This window comes from Carassius carassius, chromosome 38, assembly GCF_963082965.1.
Source record: "Carassius carassius chromosome 38, fCarCar2.1, whole genome shotgun sequence".
NCBI classification, from domain to species: Eukaryota; Metazoa; Chordata; class Actinopteri; order Cypriniformes; family Cyprinidae; genus Carassius; species Carassius carassius.
The window spans coordinates 26,239,276-26,260,857 of NC_081792.1; the positions used below are offsets into that span (position 1 = coordinate 26,239,276).

The 21,582-nt window shown below is 37.2% G+C and overlaps 2 protein-coding genes across 2 annotated transcripts; both read right to left on the reverse strand.

Moving 5' to 3' along the window:
• Positions 1-302: 302 nt before the first annotated feature.
• Positions 303-5,893, reverse strand: LOC132119093 (solute carrier family 45 member 3-like). Its single transcript, XM_059528841.1, has 6 exons — positions 5,613-5,893; positions 5,279-5,359; positions 3,719-3,894; positions 1,698-2,513; positions 1,010-1,275; positions 303-934 (listed from the first exon to the last, which is right to left on the reverse strand). The coding sequence occupies exons 3-6, from the start codon at positions 3,858-3,860 to the stop codon at positions 533-535; spliced, it is 1,626 nt and encodes a 541-aa protein (XP_059384824.1). The 5' UTR covers positions 3,861-3,894; positions 5,279-5,359; positions 5,613-5,893; the 3' UTR covers positions 303-532.
• A 1,676-nt stretch (positions 5,894-7,569) lies between these two features.
• Positions 7,570-13,859, reverse strand: LOC132119666 (nuclear ubiquitous casein and cyclin-dependent kinase substrate 1-like). The gene is made up of 9 exons (XM_059529821.1): positions 13,612-13,859; positions 12,027-12,076; positions 11,814-11,910; positions 11,548-11,594; positions 11,315-11,467; positions 10,921-11,073; positions 10,534-10,689; positions 8,454-9,734; positions 7,570-8,300 (listed from the first exon to the last, which is right to left on the reverse strand). Exons 1-8 carry the CDS (start codon positions 13,626-13,628, stop codon positions 9,499-9,501), a joined length of 909 nt encoding a protein of 302 aa, XP_059385804.1. The 5' UTR covers positions 13,629-13,859; the 3' UTR covers positions 7,570-8,300; positions 8,454-9,498.
• Between the last annotated feature and the right edge of the window lie 7,723 nt (positions 13,860-21,582).

A 21,582-nucleotide genomic window follows, 5' to 3' on the forward strand; every position in this document is an offset into this window, starting at 1 on the left:
TCCAATAATATAAAGTCCTTTAATTGGTTATCCTCCTCCAATGACTAGGAAGAGCTTACACACAGGCTAACATCTACATTAACCGTCAAACACAAATAGCAAAAGAGGGAGACTAAATTAGACCACTAATGAGGGTAAAACCGATGCTGGTATGGTACTGATAATGAACTTAACAGGGTAGTGAGCAGAACCAAAAAAGGGCAAACAGGAACAGGAACCTGAACAGAAAAGAACAGGAACTAAACCATATATTGGTAAAAAGCAAGGGGAACACAGACAGACGCAGTAAGCGCAGGCAATAGTTCCATCAAATAAATGAATGCTCAAATAAGAATTTTTATATATATGCATGACCATATATTGTTTGCTGAATATCATATAGCTCATGTTTTTTTTCAATAAATTACTTAAATTACATAAGGCATTTAATTGCACATTGCATCGCTTTCTCCAAAAATACTAAACAGAACCAGCTGCCCTTTATAGTTTTTGTCACTATCCAGAGTCTGTTGCTCTGTTGGGAACATCTCCATCATCTTGCATCAATATCCGCCTTCTCAAAGACAATCTTACTGGAGAAATACACAGCCACCAGACTCAACAAAGATGCACAGGCCATGTATGCGGTCACACTGTGGAAGAGTTGAACGATGGAGCCCATGAAGAGGGACGGGACCACCTGAGACAGCAGGTAGGCACTGTCTAAAATGGCGATGTCTGTGCCCATGCCTCTTTGGGCTGAGGGTTGTGTGTCCATGGTGATAGACACATGCAGATCATGTGGTTGTGAGTTTTTTATATTGCTATGGAAGGGTATCGTACCTGGATACCCATTAGTTCTTTTCTGCTTAGTCGAGGATGGCATCTCTGATCTGATTAGCATTAGATCTTCCTCCCTGAGAGGAAAATTGCTCCTTTCGGTGGACAAAAAGACCTAGAAATTAAGAAGTGCAACTGTTTAGGATAAATACAGATATGCAAATGCATAATCTTTGTTTGAAGCTCTTACCTGTGCATTTGAGTGGTATAAACATGTGAGTGTGTATGGCAGAATTTGCAGGGTGCAGAAGGTGTATCCTGTAGCAGCAGCCATGATGGTGACTAGTATAATGTTGTGGGATATGGTCATAATTGCTGTACTCACAGCCAGCAGAACCACGCTGCTCAGATACAGCTTCCTGGCACCGATACACAACACCATACGCTCCATTACCAATGAGAAGATCACAGAGGTCACACATTGTAGGAAAAGACCCAGACTGGCCATTCGAACACCTGCAGTGACATAAAAATGACATTAAAACACTTAGATTCCATACATATACAAGCCATTACTTTAGTGTCACATGATCCTTCATAAATCATTTTAATATGCTGCTCAAAAAAGACTTTTACATACTTTTGTGTTGGTTAAATGTAAAACAAGTGAAGAAAAAAACTTGCAAGTGCAGCCAGACGACATACATTTCTATTAAAGATACACTCTCTTTTTTTTACCCTTTTTTTTTTTTTTACCCCTAAGGGGTAAAAAAAAAAAAAGTTACAGTTACAGCTAATATGCCTTTTTTTCTAAGAGTAAACTTTTTCTGAAGACAAGTTTTAAAATCATATGCAGTGTTGCTTCTCAAGTAAATTTATCTTGTTTCAAATACTTTTAGGAATGAATTTTTTTCTTTATATTACAGATAATATGTCACCTTCATCATAGCGGATCCTTCCTGAGGAGCCTGGCTCTTCACTGGGCACCCCATTATACAATCCTTCTCCAACAAAGTCAGTGTAGAAAAGCATAAAGGACATAAGTGCCATCCAACTGCACAATTCCGCAACAAACAGCCTTGCAATGACTTTTGGCATGCGACTGCACAGCGAGTAGAGTCGGGGAACCACAGAAACGAGACTAGAGTATGTCCTTCGGAAAAGCAGAAATCTGGGGAATGCCACACAAGGGCAGCAGCAAGTCTTCAGTTTTTCAGGCTTTCTGGACACCTCAGCTTCCCCCAGCCTTTCTCGTACTGTCTTCTCCTCAGAGATGAAGGTTGTACCCATCAAACAGGAGAGAAAAATGAAGGTCAGAACAATGTAGATGAAGGCTTCTTGTCCACCCAAGTAGACCACAGTGTCCGAAGCTGTCCAGTCAACCGCGGGCAGCAGGTAGCCAATGCATCCGCCCAAACTGAGCATGAGGGAGTAGACGGAAAAAGCCTTGCGACTCTCTTCCTCTCCAGGAAAGAGGTCAGAGACCAAGGCCTCTAGAGGGGTGAAGCAAGCCTGACCACAGAATTCCACCAAACAAATGGCAAGGACCAGCAGTGGGACCTTCAACCAATGCTGCTGTCGTTTTGTGAGCAGGGTGAAGAGGGTGGACGTCTGAGGGATGATCAAGAGTCCGAGCAGGACGCCCATGCACAAAACCCATATGAAGGGACGCCGGCGACCATATTTACTTCTCCAACTATCACTCGCTGAACCAATTAGAGGGACCGCGATCAGCCCCAGGACTGGGCCCACAGCTGAAATAAAAACATCAAATGTAAGTGCAATCTGGACGTGTCTGCTAAATGCATATATATGATACTATTTTCTTCTAAAGAATTGTTATACAACACAGTAAAATGACAAATTAATTTATTGAATTAGTAATTTAATAGATAATTTTCATTATTTAATTAAAACGTGTTCCTGTGGCTCAAGTGGTAGAGCATTGAGTTAGCAGCGCGAGGTTGTGGGTTCAATTCCCAGGGGAAAAAAATGTATAGCCTGAATGCACTGTTTGGATTTAATTTAATTACATTTAAATGTATTTAATGAATAATTTAAAATGAATTTAATCAACAACCAGTTTTTTAAAACATTTTTTTAATAATATTGTAATAAGAATACAGTTGCCTTTACATTTCAGAAGTAGTCCCTCACAAGGAGATACATATTTAAGTGCCCTTAGCATGATGGGAGGTCGTGGCCTAATGGTTAGAGAGTCGGACTCACAATCGAAAGGTTGTGAGTTTGAGTCCCGGGCCGGCAGGAATTGTGGGTGGGGGGAGTGCATGTACAGTTCTCTCTCCACCTTCAATACCACGACTTAGGTGCCCTTGAGCAAGGCATCGAACCCCCAACTGCTCCCCGGGTGCCGCAGCATAAATGGCTGCCCACTGCTCCGGGTGTGTGCTCACAGTGTGTGTGTGTTCACTGCTCGGTGTGTGTGCATTTCGGATGGGTTAAATGCAGAGCACAAATTCTGAGTATGGGTCACCATACTTGGCTGAATGTCACATTAAAAAGTTTCAAAAGCCCCAGCTAGAAGTGACGAAGCATTGATGTGGCTCAGTAAGTGAGTCAGATGTAATCATTTATACGTAAACTTAACTTAACGAACTTTTACGTCAGCGTTCAAGGAGCGGCAAAAAGACAGGATGACACACCTTCTGGTGTCTTGTCAGAAACATTTAACTTAAATACAATATATGACATTTAAGAAACTTGTTAACTGAGTTTGACAACTCATGTTTTACATATTTCTGATATGCAGAAGCATTCTCATACTCCTATTTGTAGGCTACTAGCCTACATTCTTTTAAATTTTCAAAACCACTGAAAGCCTTGAAGCTCATCTGAAGTTCCAACACCTTTAAAATGTTTGTTTGTCAGTCCAGATATGTAATTAGTCGGCTACACTATTGAAACAACTTTGACAGCGATCTCTTTTGTAGTGACTTACCCAATACCATAGTCATGAATCGTTCTTCCACCCCTGCCTCCAGCAGCATAGGTGGGATGTAGATGGTCCCAGCAGCCAAGCATACCTCCAGGCCACATGTCAATGCATTAATCAAGAACAACTGTGAGATCCTGCCATGCATGTCCAGATTCTCCTCTCTTTCACCTCTTCAAACTCTGCAGTGATGAAAGAAGCTGTTTAACCACTAATGCACATGTCCAACATTATGTCTTCTGTTGCGTGCTCTTCCTGCTACAAAGCTACCAAATGGATTCAGAATACACTGAATATATGAATCGTGTTCTTTTCAGAAATGTCCATTTGCTGTTTTTCTCGAGAATTTAATTCAATTCAGTCAACTTCCCATGCTGACAAAGATTAGAAAATCAGCCATGTGATTACGACCGTTGACACCAGGATGTGTGGCAGAATAAAACACCCCTTTAGTCAACAGTGTGTTTGTTCAGGACTATAAAATATTGATAAGTTTCTTAGCACGCAGCAGCTGATCTTTGAACTTAAAGGCAGTACATCTATTAGAGCAGTTTTATGATTGTGGACATAAGACAACCTTGATTGTTATGAAAAATTTTGAATGCATGGCAACAATAAACAAAAAATTTATCAATCAATTCTACAGCGTAGGCAATTTGTTTTGGCATGTTTTTGGACCATCACTGTGACACTTTCATGACAGTTAAGCACAGAAATCTTATTGTTGTAATTAAGATTCATAATTAAATAATTATTTATACATTGTGGCAGAATCTGCTTTTATTATTACTTTTTTAAAAATGTAGTGGATTAAATTTCATTGTATGTTCTATACATAAATATTGGATTTTTCCTGATTTGTATACTGTATACGGTTGGTGTTATTAATTGATTAATTATTAAGTGATGCATTAAACTGACCAAAAATGATAGTAAAGACATTTCTAATATTACAAAAATATCTTTAATTTTTTTTTTAAATAAAATACTGTTCTTTTGAACTTTCAGTATATCAAAGAATGTATCTACAAAAAAAAAAAAAAAATGCTGATTATAATAATAAAAAAACTTTTTTTTTTTTGCAGCAGCAAATCAGCATTAGAATGATTTCTGAAGTATCACCTGCCACTGAAGACTGGAGGAATGATGCTGAAAATTCAGCTCTATCATCACAACACCAATATGAAGGGACACCAGCGACCAAATTTACTTCAATCTTTTTACCATGAACCTTTTCAGTGTATGTTAGTGTACATTTTAAAACATTCACATTTTAAAATATGACTAGATTTTGTATATAAATACTGCGAGGTCCCTTATGTTCTGAACCTGTTTTTCTGAATATAGCTAGCTCATTGACAGTTACAGCATCCGGTCACAATGAGTTGACAGATTATTGAGAAGGAAGGATACATATCTTTAAGTGCAACATGTACAAACACATTTAACTCTAGGAGTGACTCTTTTATTTAGCTCCTGCCTCAGCTAAGAGTAAAAAGTTGAAACATAACTGAGTTATGAAAAGGCTTTAGACAGGAACAAGCGCTGAAGCGCGTCACATTTTACCTGACGCTGCCTCTGACAGGGAATTTCAGCTCCTGGAATTTTTTTGTTTCTTAAATTGACATTCTGTATGTATGAATACACCTGTTTTAGGATAAAATTAACAAGCATTTTAACATTTAAATAACATTATTTTAAACAATTGATCATTTTTATTTGTCTGTAAAGGAATACAACTAATCACCAATATTTACTCAATTATTCATGACACTTAAAGGTAATACATTAAAACGAATATACGCCAAAAATATAAAGACAGTGGTTTGTTTTATGATTTTATATCTACAGCTGCAACATCAGCAACACATCATCAAACTGTTACAAAAACAATACGTACGTTTCATATCCATCTGAAAGTGTGATTTGGAGTGTCGTCTGCTGTGGTTATATGGATTCCCGTGTGAATGAGTAGAAAGTGCAGTGACATCAGTAGAAATTTGAAGAGCCGCTGCAGGAAGTGGGCGGGATGAGCTGAGAACACACACGTATAGAAAGCCACATCACAGAGGCTCTGCTCAATCTTCTGCATTGCTGAAGGTCATGAATTAAAGCCATTTAAGTCAAGCACAACATTTTTGTCTGCTTTCATGTAGAGTGATTTCCTTTAATGGATTATTTGGGATGTGAAGCTTTAGTCTGAGAGTTTGTAAGGCGATAGACTACAGGAAAACTATCTATCTATCTATCTATCTATCTATCTATCTATCTGTCTAATGAATAATTGAGTTTTTGCACATTTACAGGGTCACACATTTATATTTATGCATTGTAATGATGCTTTTATTCATTATTAATTTGCTTTTAACTAGTTTAAATATTATTTGAAAAACAGGCAACAAGTAGGCCTATTAAGAAATGCTTTTGGACACACACACACACACACACACACAAACATAATTTCAAGCAATACATGTTTAAAAGTTTTGTTTGTTTCTTTTGTAACTTGACATTTTTCACACTATAAGTTTAACACAACCAGCCTCTTCTTTTTTTAGTGTTTTGTCACACTTCAACTTCCTTTTTTTTTTTTTTTTTTTAGAAACTTAATGTCATTTAGTTTTATTCTAAAGACAGTCAGCACATTTTATTTGAGGAAAATTACAGATTATTAGCAAGGAGAATAGTCTACATTTTACTAATGCAATATATATCGTTAACGTCTTTGAATGGTCTCAGACTAGCACGGTGGTTGTAGGAGTTGGAACACTGCCACCATGTGTTGGAATTTAGTATCGCAACTACTGACGACATAATGTTTACGTTAACAACGGTAGAATGACAAACTAACTTAAACTCTATGGAAATCACGTTGGTTTTATTAGTAACTGGAAAATAAGCCTGCTATATTTAAACTCTAAATCTTAATTCAATCCATGTTGACATATTATAAAGAATTATACTAGCAACACAGAAGATAGGGAGGTGTCTCAAATATCCCAATTATCTCAGATGATTCAGACAACTATGTATTATGCTTCTAAAGGAATGCAGTTCTGTCAGCATTCTAGATATCGCACTGTCAAAACTGATTCAACTTTCTATTTCTTTAGAAGTGAGATGAACAAATAATGAAGTTCCACTAAGAAAATTAGAAAAAATGAAAATAGATATTATTATAAATATATTTATTTGTTTGTTCATGGTAACAGATTTGGAGAAATTTAGCATTCCTTCACTTGCTCACAACTGGATCCTCAGCAGTGAATGGGTGCCGTCAGAATGAGAGTCCAAACAGCTGATAAAAACATCACAATAATCCACACCACAAAAGTTGCATGTTTGTAATCCATTAAATACTTTTTAACTATGAACCGTTGCTTCTGGACTCGTATTCTGACGGCACCCATTCACTACAGAGGATTCACTGGTGAGCAAGTGATGTAATATAATGTAGTAAATAAGTGTGTCTGTTCCAACAAAGAAACGAACTCATTTAGATCTTGGATGGCCTGAGAGTGAATGCATTTTAATTATTTGAATAACTATTCCTTTAAGATTATTCTCCAATTAACAGAGCTGGCACAGACCAATCAAAACTCACTGAGGAAGCATTCAAACTTACACTACTTCTGAATGTTCTCATCACTTTAAGACAATTTGACTTTGAGCAAAAGGATGTTAAAACATTAGATTTTGATGAATAAAAACAAATTACATGCACACTGATCTATGATAGTATCATACATTAAATACGTACAAAATATCAATCTCCAAGGAAGGTGTTTTCCACAAGAAGACATGGGTAAGACAGTTTCTCATTAAAATGAAGATACATTTTATTTCTTTTCTTAAAAAAAAAAAAAAAAAAAAAAAACAATACAAAAAAAATCTGAGGAGGAAAAAAAGAAACTAAATTTAATCAAGCACAAAAAACAAAACATTCATACATTTTTGGACAGCTAGGTTAAAAACCAATTTATAGACAGCACGAGTGGAAATATTCAGAGATGCCTGGCAGAAAGGATCGAACCTAGTAAGAATGCCATGTATGCGCTGTAGACAGAAAAGCATCATGGTATATACGTCATATGTGTCTCAAATTAAAAACAAGCAGCAACAGAAATATATATTTAATGAGCAAACACACATAAGGTATGAATAGTACAATTATTCTCCATCCTTACAATGCCTCTCTGTTATGAGATTACAAACGCATCTGATCCAGGGCTGAAGAATAACAATGTTTGACTCTTTAAAATGTTATTTGCTCAACTGAAGAGATCCCTCAACAATCGGCAATACAATCTCTGGACAAAAACGGGCACGAGTCAAAGATACTAGCGGTTTTTGAACATTTAGCTTTGCGGTACACTATCAAAAAAATTGAAATAAACAGGCTTTGTAAGGCAGAAAGAGTACGCGAGACTTCAGATTCCTACTTCCCATGCAATTAACCATTTAAGGCCTGATCTCAGCACACTCACACTGCGAATAGAGATGATAGCATTCGTACTGAAGCCTTTACACGAGATGATCTGGTGGATGAGAAAAAAACTAAAACAAATGCATATTACAGAGATCATAGCTCAATGTTAATAGTTAAGCTCAATGACTGGCATCTGCAGAACTGATCATCACATAAAAAAAAAACTCACATCTTCGTTTGCTGAAAAAAACTAAAACACACTTACAGTGCCATTGTAGATGCACAACAAACTCAGTTAGGAATCAAAATGACTTTCTAAGGTAATTCTGCAGATTTCATAAACTGAATTCGGCCCATTTTTAACCCAGAGTATTCTATTAAAACACTAACTGCATTATGGTTCAAACTACACAAATGGAGACAATCGTTTATTTAAAAGGTAAAACCACAAACCCTGGATAGCTTGTGTACCACGACGAAAGACATTCTCAAAACATGAGCATTAGTTGTCAGTTTGTCCATCTTCAGCTGATGATTCGCATGTAAAGAGCTGAAAGCGCATGTTGAATAAATACAAAACCAATCTTGGGATAAGCATGACCAAAATAAATGCTGTGAACTATTACGGATTGCGACAAACAAACGCATCGGATATCATTCAGGAAACACCGTAGCAAAACTTCGCAAAACTATTCGTAGGTAAATTGCTGTTTTATGTAGTAATTTTAGAAAATACGGTGTTGCTCGCAAAACCGAACGCAACAATTTGGTCCTCGTTTGATAAACAAGCACAATATTGTGCAAACTGCAGTGCATTGACTAACAGTTTGTAGACAATTGCATTTTTTTTGTGCTGCACGAGTGAGGCCCTTAGTCACAATAATTTACACAAGGATGGTTTTACGAGCATTTTACACAGCAATTTACTTCATGAATGAAGATCATCGGTCGCAACAGTGCAGAGTGGATTTTAAGCTTTATACAGGTTACTGAAATGAATGAGCGCAAAAGCTTTTTTTGTGATTACCCTGGGCACGCAGCGAAGCTACTGGTTGGAACGATGGGCTTCCCTCGAGATTATATACCCATAAATAAACGGATTCAGACACATTTTACTCAATAATATATATAGATATATATGCTAACAAGTTCGGGGAAATCATCCTTTTGCGATATGAAAATTATAGGTAAACAAAAAAAAAAAAAAAAGAGAAAGTTCAAACCGTTAAGCCAGGCCACATCAGACAAATCTGAAACGCAAACAACCCACCCCCCACCCCTCCCCACCCCAAAAAAACAGCAAAAAAGGAAAGAGTGTAAAGGGAAATAGAAGAAAGGGATGACGTGAATAACATGGCTAGTCTTCCCCAGATGGAGCCTCCTCTTCCGAGCCGTCCTCTTCCTCGTCTTCTTCCTCGTCTTCAGGGGCGTCATCCTTTGTCTTTTTGGATAAAGGAGACTCTTTCTTCTCCACCTCTTCCTCCTCCTCGTCTTCAAGGGGACTCTCAGGTTCCTCGTCATCTTTGGGCGAGGATTTCTCCACTGCTTTAGCTGGGCGACCTTTCCCTTTGCCTTTCATGGGGCTAGGGTTCACTGAGGGACAGACGAACACATTTTCACTCTTGTTCAAAAGTCTGGGGTGATTAAGGGTTGTTATATATATATATACACACACATATATATGTGTATGTGTGTGTGTGTTCAGCAAGGATGCATTAAATTGATCAAAAGACAAAGAAATTTATGCTAAAAAGACTTCCTTTTCAGATAAATGCTGTTCTTTTGAACTTTGTTCATCAAAGAATTGTGGAAAAAAAAAAGTATCAACAAAAATATGCACCACCACAACTGTTGTCAATATTGATGATAATCAGAAATGTTTCTTGAGCACCAAATTAAAATGAATTCTGCAGGACCCTGTGACACTGATCACTGAGTAATGATGCTGAAAATACAGCTTTGCATCACAGGAACAAATTACAAATTTTATTACATATTAAAATAGAAAACTTATTTTAAATAGTATTCATTTATTTTTTTAGGTATATATTGCATAAGAGGCGTCTTCTTTCAAAAACACAATAATCTTACTGACTCCCACCTCGTGACTAAAGTAGTACATTTCAAAAAGCATCAGCATTTCTGCCTTCGTCAGCACTTTAAAACTCAGACTAGCGATCTTTTTAAGGAAAACATGATTTAAATAAGAAAATTAAAGCAATAGTTTACCTAAAAATTATAATTGTGTCATTGTTTTATGCTAACATCATTTACTGATCATTTCAAACTCTTCTGATGTTCTTTACTCCTTAAAACACAAAAAGAGACAGTTCAAAGAATGTCCAAGCTGCTCTTTTCCGAACCCTAAAATCTCAAGAGGGGCAGTGGTTACCTGTGGCCTTTAGCCTGGGTTTAGGGGATTTCTTGTCCTTCTTCTCCACTCTCCTTCCTCCTCTCTGCACCACTTTTTTGCCTTTCTTTTTGGAGCCCCCATAGTCGCTGTCATCATCATCATCAACCATGAAGTCTTCATCACTGCCTGACTCTTCTGCAACAGAGAAAATTGTAATATACAGGTGTATCAAGTAGAAAAGACTTCAATGGAATTTTTGTTCACTTGATTATCTTTTGCCAGGCCAAAAACATAAGTCAAATAGCTTAGAAAACAAATTACAATACATCTCTTCACAACAAGTTGCAAGGATGAGCAACAATAATAATGATGATGCTTAATCAAAGTGACATATTTAACACTGCAGTTAAAAAGTAGCACACTTACGATCCAGGAATGCTTGTTCTTCCTCATCTTTGTCCTCATCCTCACTGCCTCCGTCTCCCAGAAGGATTTCTCTCTGTTTGGACACGGCCTTTGACGCAGCCTGCCTCACCTGCCTCGGTTTCCTGCTCACCTCTTTATCATCATCACTATCATCTGCAGAGAACATCATGCGCACAGATTTACATTTATGCTTCATTTAATTTGCATCCGATTTCAGATCATGCACTCTTAAACTGTGCTTGTTTTATATGCGAATCACACGATCTTAATGGGCAGCTCTTGGCTAAAATAAGACTAGACCTAATGCTGATAGTTTAACATCTGGTGCTTGATGTTGAATGCATGAGAGTTCAAGGGAAAGTGATCTTTTTTTTTTTGTCGATCCACGACTCACCTCCACCTCGTTTCCTCTTCAGTGACTTTTTGCCTGGCTTCTCCACCTTTACTTTCTTTCCCTTCTTGGCCTTTTTATCATCATAATCACTTCCTCCATCTCCATCTTCATCTTCCTCTCCGAAGTCGTTGTCTTCATCACTACCCAAGTCATCTGAAAAGCACGAGATCAGAAAGTAATCATCATTTTATGAATCACTAACTCGCCTACAGTAGACAATTCACGCAATTTACCTGCAGAATCATTTTTGGGTTTGGAGAGTTTGTCATCCGAATCCTCGCTGTAAAACAACAGATAAGGTTTGTTAGTAGCTTGATCTTTGAAGGAGAACGTCCTAGTGTGTGGGAATTATTTCCTAGTTATAATTTACTGACGCATATTTGGGTCATAAGGAGAAAATGGATCTCAAAAAGGTTCAGAACATGAAATTCACACTTTCGATACATATAAGAAGCATTATTCTGAGAATTCATCACACAAAAGCTGAAAATATTCTTGCCTCTCTTCCTGCGAATTCTTAGATTTCTTGTGCTTGATTTCACGAGGTGGAGCGCGTATCTTCTTAGTTGTTTCCTTTTCTCTCCCATAATCCTCATCTGGAGGCAGAAATGAAGACGGATTGGACTTGAAGTAATACTTTGATGCCAATATTGAGCAAAGAGTACTGCTGACATAATTTTTTAGACAAACTTAAACAATGCTGGTTTATTACCTGCGTCATCAGATTCGTTAAACTGGGAGTAATTCACCACCTTTCTGTTCCTGTAAGAGAGAGACGGAGAATACTGGAACGAGTTTCCAAACACACATTTGAGATGCAGCAGTGTTTTAAGGGTTTACAGACCATCGGAAGGTGGTCAGCATTAAAGCTCATTTAACATGCCTCGCTTCATTATGTTTACTTGAATTAATGATCGTTAAACAGTTCCTCAATTAGTGTTTCAATGAGGGTTTCATTAATACTGCAGTCTTGTCCCATTTAACCAATCAGGCCCACAGTGTTGAGATGCTTGAAGAGCCACACGTTACTTTTAAGTAATTAGATGGATTACTACTAGACTTTTCGGATTATAAAAAGAACAAAATGGTAAGTTTTCATTCAGAACTTGCTAGAAAAATAGTACAAATGATTACAAAGAAATGGCAAGTAACCAATTGAAATAAATGTGCCATTTACAAAATAAATAAATAAAAGAATGAAAAAATGGGAGTGTTTCCACTCAGAAATCGCTAGTAATAATTTTTTTTTTTTTTTTTTTTTTTACAAAGAATTACAAAGAAGTAACAAGTTTGAATTAAACATGCAATATTAAAACTATTTTTAATATTTAAATGAATCGTAAATGTACATGATAAAATACAGAATGTAAATTTTACACAGTAAAAAAATGAAAAATTAAATAAGCACATGAATTTTGCCATATATATTTTCTTTTCATTAAAAATAACAATTAAGCTTGTAAAATCAATTTCGCCGGAAACGTCTGCTTCGTATTCTTATTGGCAACAACAGTTTTTACTGTAGGACTCATTCCAGAATCTCTATCGTTTCAGTAATTCATATTTGTAATAACTGCGCTGGCTAATATTATGTTATTCCAATTTTATCGTTATAACAGTATTTGCATGTTCGCGACATTTCGATCTTTTTATATCGGCCCCGGGCATCTTTTATGGTCTCCAAACAGGGGGTGTGGTCGCTCTCTACCGCCCCGCCCCCTCTGACGTCACCCGAGTCGTGTTAATTTATCGCTATCAAAAAAAAAATCCATCAAAAACGCGCTTCCCTCCCTAAAAAAACACCAACGGCCTTTCGCAACCCATTGTTTCTGCACTATCGAGGTATTCACGCAAATATGTGCGCATCACAGGTTGCAAAATCACTCGAATGGGCCAATGAGCACCTCCAGTGGGATTTTATTACCCCTCCAGAAGCTTTGGCGAGGATGAATGGGAAGCCATATTCTCAGTGGCTTTCAAGGAAACATGAAGCCTTACAGTGCTTCTCACACAACAGATATATTCTGAAATGTGGGAAGGTGATGCACAAAGAATATCAGATTTCAGAATCCTGACTGATGCACGCTAGAAACGTGGAACATATGCCCGTAAATATAAAAGAGACAGTCACGCGCCACTAGAAAAAGAGGCGACGATAAAAATGCATGCACGAATGAGCAAAAATGTTACAAAATCAAGTTCTAAACAAGAAGCTAAGGATGCCTGGCACATGCGTGAAGCCTAGAACTCAGTGTGCATGCAGCAGCCATCAGCAGGACGAACGGAAACCCACGTACCTCACTGGTCTTGCCATTTTGCAGGAATACTGTAGAGGTTAAAAATGTGAAAGAGCAAAAGAAATGCAACCAAAATGTGGTATTTTAAAACGCACGAGGGTGACGTCGCAAAACCCAACGCCCTCTCCCTTGTGGTAAAAATTAAACAATGCGGGAAATATTCCTGCTTTACGAAAGTATTTAGTTTAAATTTTACCTTCAGCTACTCAAAATGGTGAATAAAACAAACTGAAACTGCAGCCTTCGCGCAACCTAACGATTGGATGGTGGGCGGGCGTTTGTGTTCAAGCTCCGCCCACTCTGCTGGAATTGCCCAGAGAGCGACGTTATTGGTCCGTTTGAACGACTGTTTGATTTGGGATTGGGTTTTGTGGCTGTCGGTCAAACGTAGTGTCTCCGATGCGTTTACCCTCCCCCTCGTTTGCGGATAGGTTGAACAGCATGGCTCAGAAACAAAAAGAGGCCCTTGTTACGCTATGCGAGGTGTACCAATTTAGGTGTAGAACAACTTTGTGTTGTTTGTTTCTTTTGAAATCAACTTTATATAAATGAATGTGCGCTTTAAATAAGAAAGGGCGCACAACAGAAGGTTTGAAGCCCCCAGAGTATTAATTTTTGCTGGCTATTGACTTTAAGTAGCTCATGAATCAATGAATATTACTGCAAATATAATCATAGCAAAAATAGTAATGCTAACCTTAATCAAGCCTAATGCTGTTCACATTCCATCATTTAAATTTGTATAACAAGAATGCTAACCTGTTAACTGCCACCAGCCTGTCGGTGGGCCGCCTACTTTACTTCCCTATGTTACAGTTAAATCCTAATCTATTCGTGACAAACTATATATCGTTGGAAAGGTCTAAGACTCCTAAATAGATATTTTACCAATCTTTTTTGTTAAAAAATTATGTAGGAAAAGTAATAGATTAATTTATGGCAAGAATGTATATCTCAAAAACCGACATCATAACAGGAGTTCTGACCTGAAGTTTTCTTTGTTGCCTTTTTCTCTATCACACTTTAGAAATCATCAGAAATTATATATCACTTGAAAACATAAAATCTCAAAATTATCCCAGTTTGTTTTTGTCCACTTTTGGTTGTTTTTTTTTTTCTGAAATGAAGTTTGCGTAAATTAATATGCGGTTGAAAGCTTAGAAAAGATGGGGTTTAGAAAGAGTTTAAGACTCACAGAGTGCTGATTCTTAGCTGACTTCTACCTTAAAATGTGCCCCAGCTTGATATTAATAAAAAAAAAAAAAAAAAAAAAAAGTGATTGCAAATGTAATAATGCATTACTTTAATATTGATCTTCTTTTGCGTTTATATTATAAAGGCTTTAGTAACATTTACTCTTGTTACTTTGACGGAAATTAATGTCAATAGCTATGCAGGCTGCTTGATATTCAGTCTCCAGAGTCACATGACTGCAAGGCATCTGTATCCCAGCATGAGCAATGCATCTAACATGTCGTTTCAAAGGATTTTTATGCATACATGAAATGCAGTGACTGTGTGTTTCGCTTTATTTCTGTTCCAGAGAGAAGGATTTCTTTCGCTGCAGAGCCTGGAATCCTCTCCGCTCAGCAGTTATTGAAGTGAGGAGAAGGCACGTCTCCATGGCAACCAGGTATGATTCTCATCCGTTTTATTTATTTGCCCATCCATCAGTGTTTGCATTTCTTTAGCCTTTTCTAATCTTCCAAAGCATCTCCGTATGAGTTCCCGAGAAGGAAATCTGCTACTATCAAGGGCCAGTCATCTGATATTGTTTTTGTTTATTTGGATGCATGTCATCTGTTGCCACAGCAACCACTCACTTTTCTCCCTGGAGGGCACACAGAAATCACATCTAAATTCGAAGACAAAATGCTGTCACAAAAAGTAGGACATGTAGAAAAAAAAATCCTTGCACAAGCAAAAACACTATACATATGTGGGGACCACATGAATAAACTCCTATCTGCTCACAACTTATGGGCAAATTGCAATTAAATAATTTGTTTCTGTTACACAAGGTGCTTAGTATCCTTGCAAAAATTCATTTGATCTGGTATGAACTAAATTTAAATGTTGGGGAATCTCACAAAACCTAGCATGCCCATGGAATTTTTTGCATTGTGAGAAATAAACTAAAGAAATTTAAATTGTGTAGACAAGTGAAACGAATGTGAGAAGATTGTATTGTTTAAAAAAAATCTGAAAATAAAATCAAAGCATCATAATCCATATATATATATATATATGGTTCTCAAATAGGCATTATTTTTTTAAATGCAAATTATAATTTTGATTGTAATACATATGTTTGGTCTTTTTTAGTCTTTTAAATACAAATATTTTCTAGAGTGAAATATGTCCTGATCCAGGATTCATTCAGGTAAGGATCTCACAGAAACAGGTTGCATGTTTACTTCCTGCATAATTTTTTTTCTAAATGCAGCCAGATAAGTAAATAACTCCTGTCAACTGATTTTTCTAAAACTCTACAGTTGCAAGGCTAATAGAAAGGACACAAGAGGGCAGTATGGCACTGCTATGATATAATTTGCATAGAAATTATAATCCAGATTTGAACAGAGGTATAGATCTTTTTATAATAGAGCTGTTATGCAGTGTTAGTATTTCTGTGCATTTTTCAAATGAGATAATGTGCAAAATCACTGTGATTCTATTAAAACTGTCTGACTGTGTGTGGGCTCTATATTTAGTAAACAGTCAAAATATCAAACCAAGAGTCATTTATTTTAAAGAAAGACTGCACAGGCTCTTTTTCATGCAACATATTTTAGGAAAAGGTATTATGTTTTGCTTTATAATGCAGTGACATTTGTGCTTTTTTAATTTTACAGATACTTTTTGGAGTCACTGTACGCAAATTCAGAGCTATACACTTTATTCAATATAAAACGTTATTTTGTTATTTGGCAATTACTAATTTCATATTCATATAAGTGCATATTCTAAATTTTCACAGAAATTCAGTTCATAAAATACAGACACCAAGGTTATTGTGAAGCTTGCAAAGCTGAAGTTGTTTAAATTTAAATTGTTTAAATGATACTGTTAAAGGTAGATGAAATAGCACTGGTTATGTTTTCACTTGTAAGTGATGCTTGATTTGTGCATATTTCTCTCCTGATTCAAACAAGAAGACTTTTCCACTGAAAAAGCGATATTATGGATTATGGACGTATTTTAGCAGAAATCAACAGTTTGAAGTTAAAAACATCTTAATGAAGGATTTGCTTCTTCCAAACTTGCAGCTTTTCACAGGACATTTATTGACGGACTGAAGTCTTGTGGATTACTTTGTGATGTTTTTATCGGCTGTTTGGAATCTCATTCTGACAGCACCAATGCATTATTCTTCTAGGTCCTGCGATGAAACCTCTTAAACATTGACGTAACATTATAAGTGCATTACTGTAAACATGTGTCACAGATGCTGTCGAGATTTTAACTTGTATTGAACCTGGGACATTAACCAGCAAGACCAGTCCCAACTAGTACTTTCTAGCACAAACCTTCCTTGACCAGCATGCAAATTCATGCTGCAGGCTATCAGAGAGGCTAAAGGTCATGGGTTTTGCTGTCCGTTTAAAGATGCTGATGGTGTCAGGTTGTCTAGCAGGTGAAGGTTCAGGTGCGGTTTACACTTGAAAGAGCAGGCACTTTCTCTCGCCACAGCCATCCAGCATCTCCATCCTGAAACATGCAGGAGTCCAGATGCAGCTGCGTACCTCTGATAGAGTCAGTGCTGAGGGGAGTTTATTCAAATAGATCTCAACTTACCGCAGCCGGTTTTACACATAAACTAACGGTGAGAACCCAGTCTGGGGATTTTGTGTCAGCTGCCACCATCCCACAGGACATCAGGGGTGTGTGTTTGCATGGGCATGTGAGTGAAGTGTGTCGCCCATTCTCAGCACATCCTAGACATTCATAACCTATCAAGAAGCCTGTGTGGTGCATTACATGTGACCTGCTGATCAAATTTTTAAAAAGTCCCTCATTTTTTTCCTCCTTCTCAGTGGCACACACTCGTCGAAAAGCTGTCATCTCTTCTGGTGTCTGCAGAGGAGGATCAAAGCGGGAACAGCCAGCCAGCGAGAGAGAGGGAAAGAGAGAGATTTCGGGGTGAACCAGAGGACGCAGCCTCTTCTGTTAAACAGGGTAACTCAGTTGCTGCCAGATTGAAGGAAGTCTGCTTCTCTGTAAACATATTCAATTAAGACATCAAACTTCAAACCGTAGGATGAAAAAGAATGGCGATGAGGAGAAAGGCGGGTTCGGGGTCGAACTGTGTGCCTCTGCTGCTGAAACAGGCTTCTTTTGATTAAATAATCATTGCTTCGTAAATGCAAGTTGTGGACCAGATCCGTCCATAGACACAGCAGAAATTTAACGAGATGCTACAGAAGTGCTGCTGTTTTTACTTTAGATCAGGGGTGCTCAAGCTGCGTTCAACTGACTTCCAATGTCCTACTTGGAAAAGTGCAATAGAATGCCCCAAACTGGACTTCCAGCTGAAATGCGAATGGAAATCCAGAATTTGGATTATCATACTACTCTTATGATTTTCTCCATATTTTTATATGGTAGAAATATTCTAAATTCAGGCAATCTTTTCAGACAGGTTTACCGAACACGCACCTATCTACCATTGGACAGAAAAACAGATAGTGCCGCCCTAAACTTATGTCATAGAGTGCAACAGTCTGAAACGTTTCTCCATAGCGCAATTCATTTTTAACAATAACTTATAAACTTTTAAAGACAGACCTACTGTGAGCTATGAGATTGTCAATCGATTGTATATGCTTTTGTTGTTAAATGCATACACTGTAAAATGTAAAAAGTTGAGTTAACTTAAAAAAGTGAGGAAACCGATTGCCTTAAATTTATAAGTAAAGTATTCATTTTAAGTTGGCAAAACTAAATAGTATTTGTAAACTTAATTATCAAGTACAATTAAGTACTGGTGACTCAAAAGCATTAGTTGAGGTAACTTATTATTAGTGTTCACTTTACTTAAAAATGTGAGGCAATCGGTTTCCTTATATTCACAAGTAAGCTAAACTAACAAAAACGAGTAAAGCAAAAAATGAACTATGTTGTCAAAACATTCATTTTATTGTAACAGTATACAAAAATTGCTTCTTTAAAGCATGTTTAAAACAAAAAGGGTTGATAGTGAGCGATTAAAACAGACAATAATTCAACCCTACAATAAAACATTTGTGTTACTGCAAACACACAGATAACTGATTAAAACAAACATTTTTGTTGAGGGTATAGGGATTTGTCACCCATCAACCTAGATACAACACCCAAACTGCAACAATAGACATGACTAAATCTTTGTTATTACTAACAAACACATCTTGTGGAACATTCTCAAGTCCATTGCTATAAGACCCTCCAAAATGATTGCTGTATCAGTGACCTCCAATGGCAAACCTTGTGGAGACATCGGGCTGTCCTCTGGCATCACAGTGAGAATTCCTATCGATACTTGAGGTTTAACTATATCACAGTCCTAAGAAAGAAAGTAAAGCGATTATATTGCAAACACAAACAAGTGCATGTTCCTTTAAAGCAGGGGTGGGGAACATTGATCCTGGAGGGCCTGTGTCCCTGCACAGTTTAGCTCCAACCCTAATCAAACACACCTGAAGAAGCTAATCAAGGTCTTCTGGATACAGGTAGGTTTTTTTTTTTCAGGGTTGGAGCTATTTTTAAACTGCTTAAGGTGCTGTTACAAGTTCTTGAAGTAACATTTCAATTTGTAACAGGGCTTCAGTGGGAATTGTCAGTGATAATTTGGACCTTTTCAGCAAAAGCATCATTAAAACTTTTAATAGCAATGTCTTTTTAGTAAAACAATTACATTCATCCCATGATCGGTTTGGTTTCAAACGTTCCTCAAAATTTGTTCCTTCGTGTTCATCAGGACAATGAAATTTATACAGGTTTGTAACAAAATGAGATCCTTTCCCTATCCTTTTAATGTTTAACTTATTTAATGCTAATTATTGGTCATTGCAAGGCTGTTGTTTTTGTTGTTACTGTTGAAACAGTCTATACCAGCAGAGAGTGAAGCGATAGGGTGCAGAACGGATGCTGCTAAAACTGTCACGGGACATAGGTAAGGAATGGCTATATAGAGAGACCTTTTTGCACTGAGTAGTTGGATTGAAATTGGATTGGAAAAATTCAAGTTACTATTCTATATGAGATTTTTATAGTTTGAAAACCGTTTCACATTTTAAGATTTATATGATCAAATGTTATGGAAAAAGTATATATTTTACTTGCATTTAACTTTATCTTCTATGTACTTTATATAAGATCTCTTAAATAGACATAATGCTGACACAAAAATCTTGTAGCACTTTTTACAGATATTAAATTAGAAGAATACTTACAAAGCATGTTTTGAAGAAGTCTGTATAGTGTCTTCCCAAATAAGGACAGCAAGACCACGGAGCTTGTCCGTCGAGCAGTGACAGTGATGTTCTAACAAATAATACATAAAACATCAAGATCAACAGTGAAAACAGATCACTTTAAACTTGATAAAATGGACTTACACTATTGTTGAAAAAAAAAAAAAAAAAAAAAAAAAACACTGCAGACTTCATTTACATTAGATACTCCGAGAGCTTTTTTCCAGCTGTGCCTTTCTTTGATTCGAAAACTTCCAGAAACGAGAAGTATGTTTATCAAGGGCTGAGAAGAATTCTTGCCTGAGGTTTTTGCTTGTGATCTGGTTGAACTTAGCAATAATCTACGTAAAGCGAACAACATTTCAAAATCGCTGTCTTTGTATGGGCACTGAACCATTTCATTATTTTTCAGATGTTGACGCAAATGGCAGAAAAACAAGGATTCTGTGCAGGGTTCTTTAAATTCACAGAGAGGACTATGAAATATCAAAGGTTTTGGTTTTAAACCACTTGTTTGTTTTGCATTTTCAGAGTGATTTCTTGTTAAATGCACTTTTAGAACATTGAATGATTTAAAAGAACACAGACAGTCTGTGTGAAGACAAGGAAAAGGTTACATACAGTTAACAAAGTATATGGATTAATGGTAATAAACAATTTGTAAAAACACTTTTAGCATCCACTTTAAAAACTTGCATAAAATATTGTTTTCTTTGCAGCAGATCTCTTATTTAACATTGTTTTGCATTTTAAGGCATTAAATAATGTTTTTTCGGGTTGATTCATTTAAATTGATTCGTTTGAATCGATTCTTTGCCGATAATGTAAGTTATGACTATAACTATGGATCTATGAGACCGAATGATGACCGTTACCACGGTCTTACCTTGAATGACTCCATTCTGCTAGCTCTCCTCGAGACCTAATGTAAACAATGTCAGATGACTGACCCCTAGTGGTTGGTTCCCTATAAAACATCCGGATGAACCGAACACTTCCTCTTGCCTGGAACGCCTCAGTTCATCCCGAGTGACAAGAAATGGTGACGGTCATCATTCGGTCTCATAGATCCATAGTTATAGTCATAACTTACGATCTATTTTGACCTCACTCAGACCGTCACCACGGTCTTACCTTGGATGACTAGTGCCATCAAGGTCACGAGGGAATGTAAGCCTCTCCTTCTTCACATCCCTGCTTAGCGGCCGAGAGCAGAATTGTGGACCCAAGCGTAACTGGGTCTGCCACATTGACCCTGTAATACCGGGCAAAGGGACAAGGTGAGCTCCATGATGCCGCTGCACATATGTCCGTTAGTGCCACCTCCTTCAGTGCTGCCCAGGATGTGGCCAGACTCCTGGTAGAATGAGCTACCAGGTTCCCTGGGACTGGTAAGCTCTGACTGGAGTATGTGTGTGCAATAGTGTCTACTATCCAATGTGATAGGTGCTGTTTCGAGGCTGGTTTTCCGATACTTTTCTTATCGAAACACAAAAACAACTGAGTGTGTAAATGT

Bases quoted from the DNA above. Each gene is read 5' to 3' on its own strand.
- LOC132119666 (XM_059529821.1), bottom strand. The intron at 11,468-11,547 runs GTAAATTGCGTG...CGTGCTTTTCAG, and splicing joins ACCCAAAAATGATTCTGCAG to ATGACTTGGGTAGTGATGAA. The intron at 10,690-10,920 runs GTAAGTGTGCTA...TCTCTGTTGCAG, and splicing joins AGAACAAGCATTCCTGGATC to AAGAGTCAGGCAGTGATGAA.
- LOC132119093 (XM_059528841.1), bottom strand. From the start codon at position 3,860: ATGCATGGCAGGATCTCACAGTTGTTCTTGATTAATGCATTGACATGT. The intron at 2,514-3,718 runs GTAAGTCACTAC...TTTTTATTTCAG, and splicing joins ATTCATGACTATGGTATTGG to CTGTGGGCCCAGTCCTGGGG. The intron at 935-1,009 runs GTAAGAGCTTCA...CTTAATTTCTAG, and splicing joins TATACCACTCAAATGCACAG to GTCTTTTTGTCCACCGAAAG.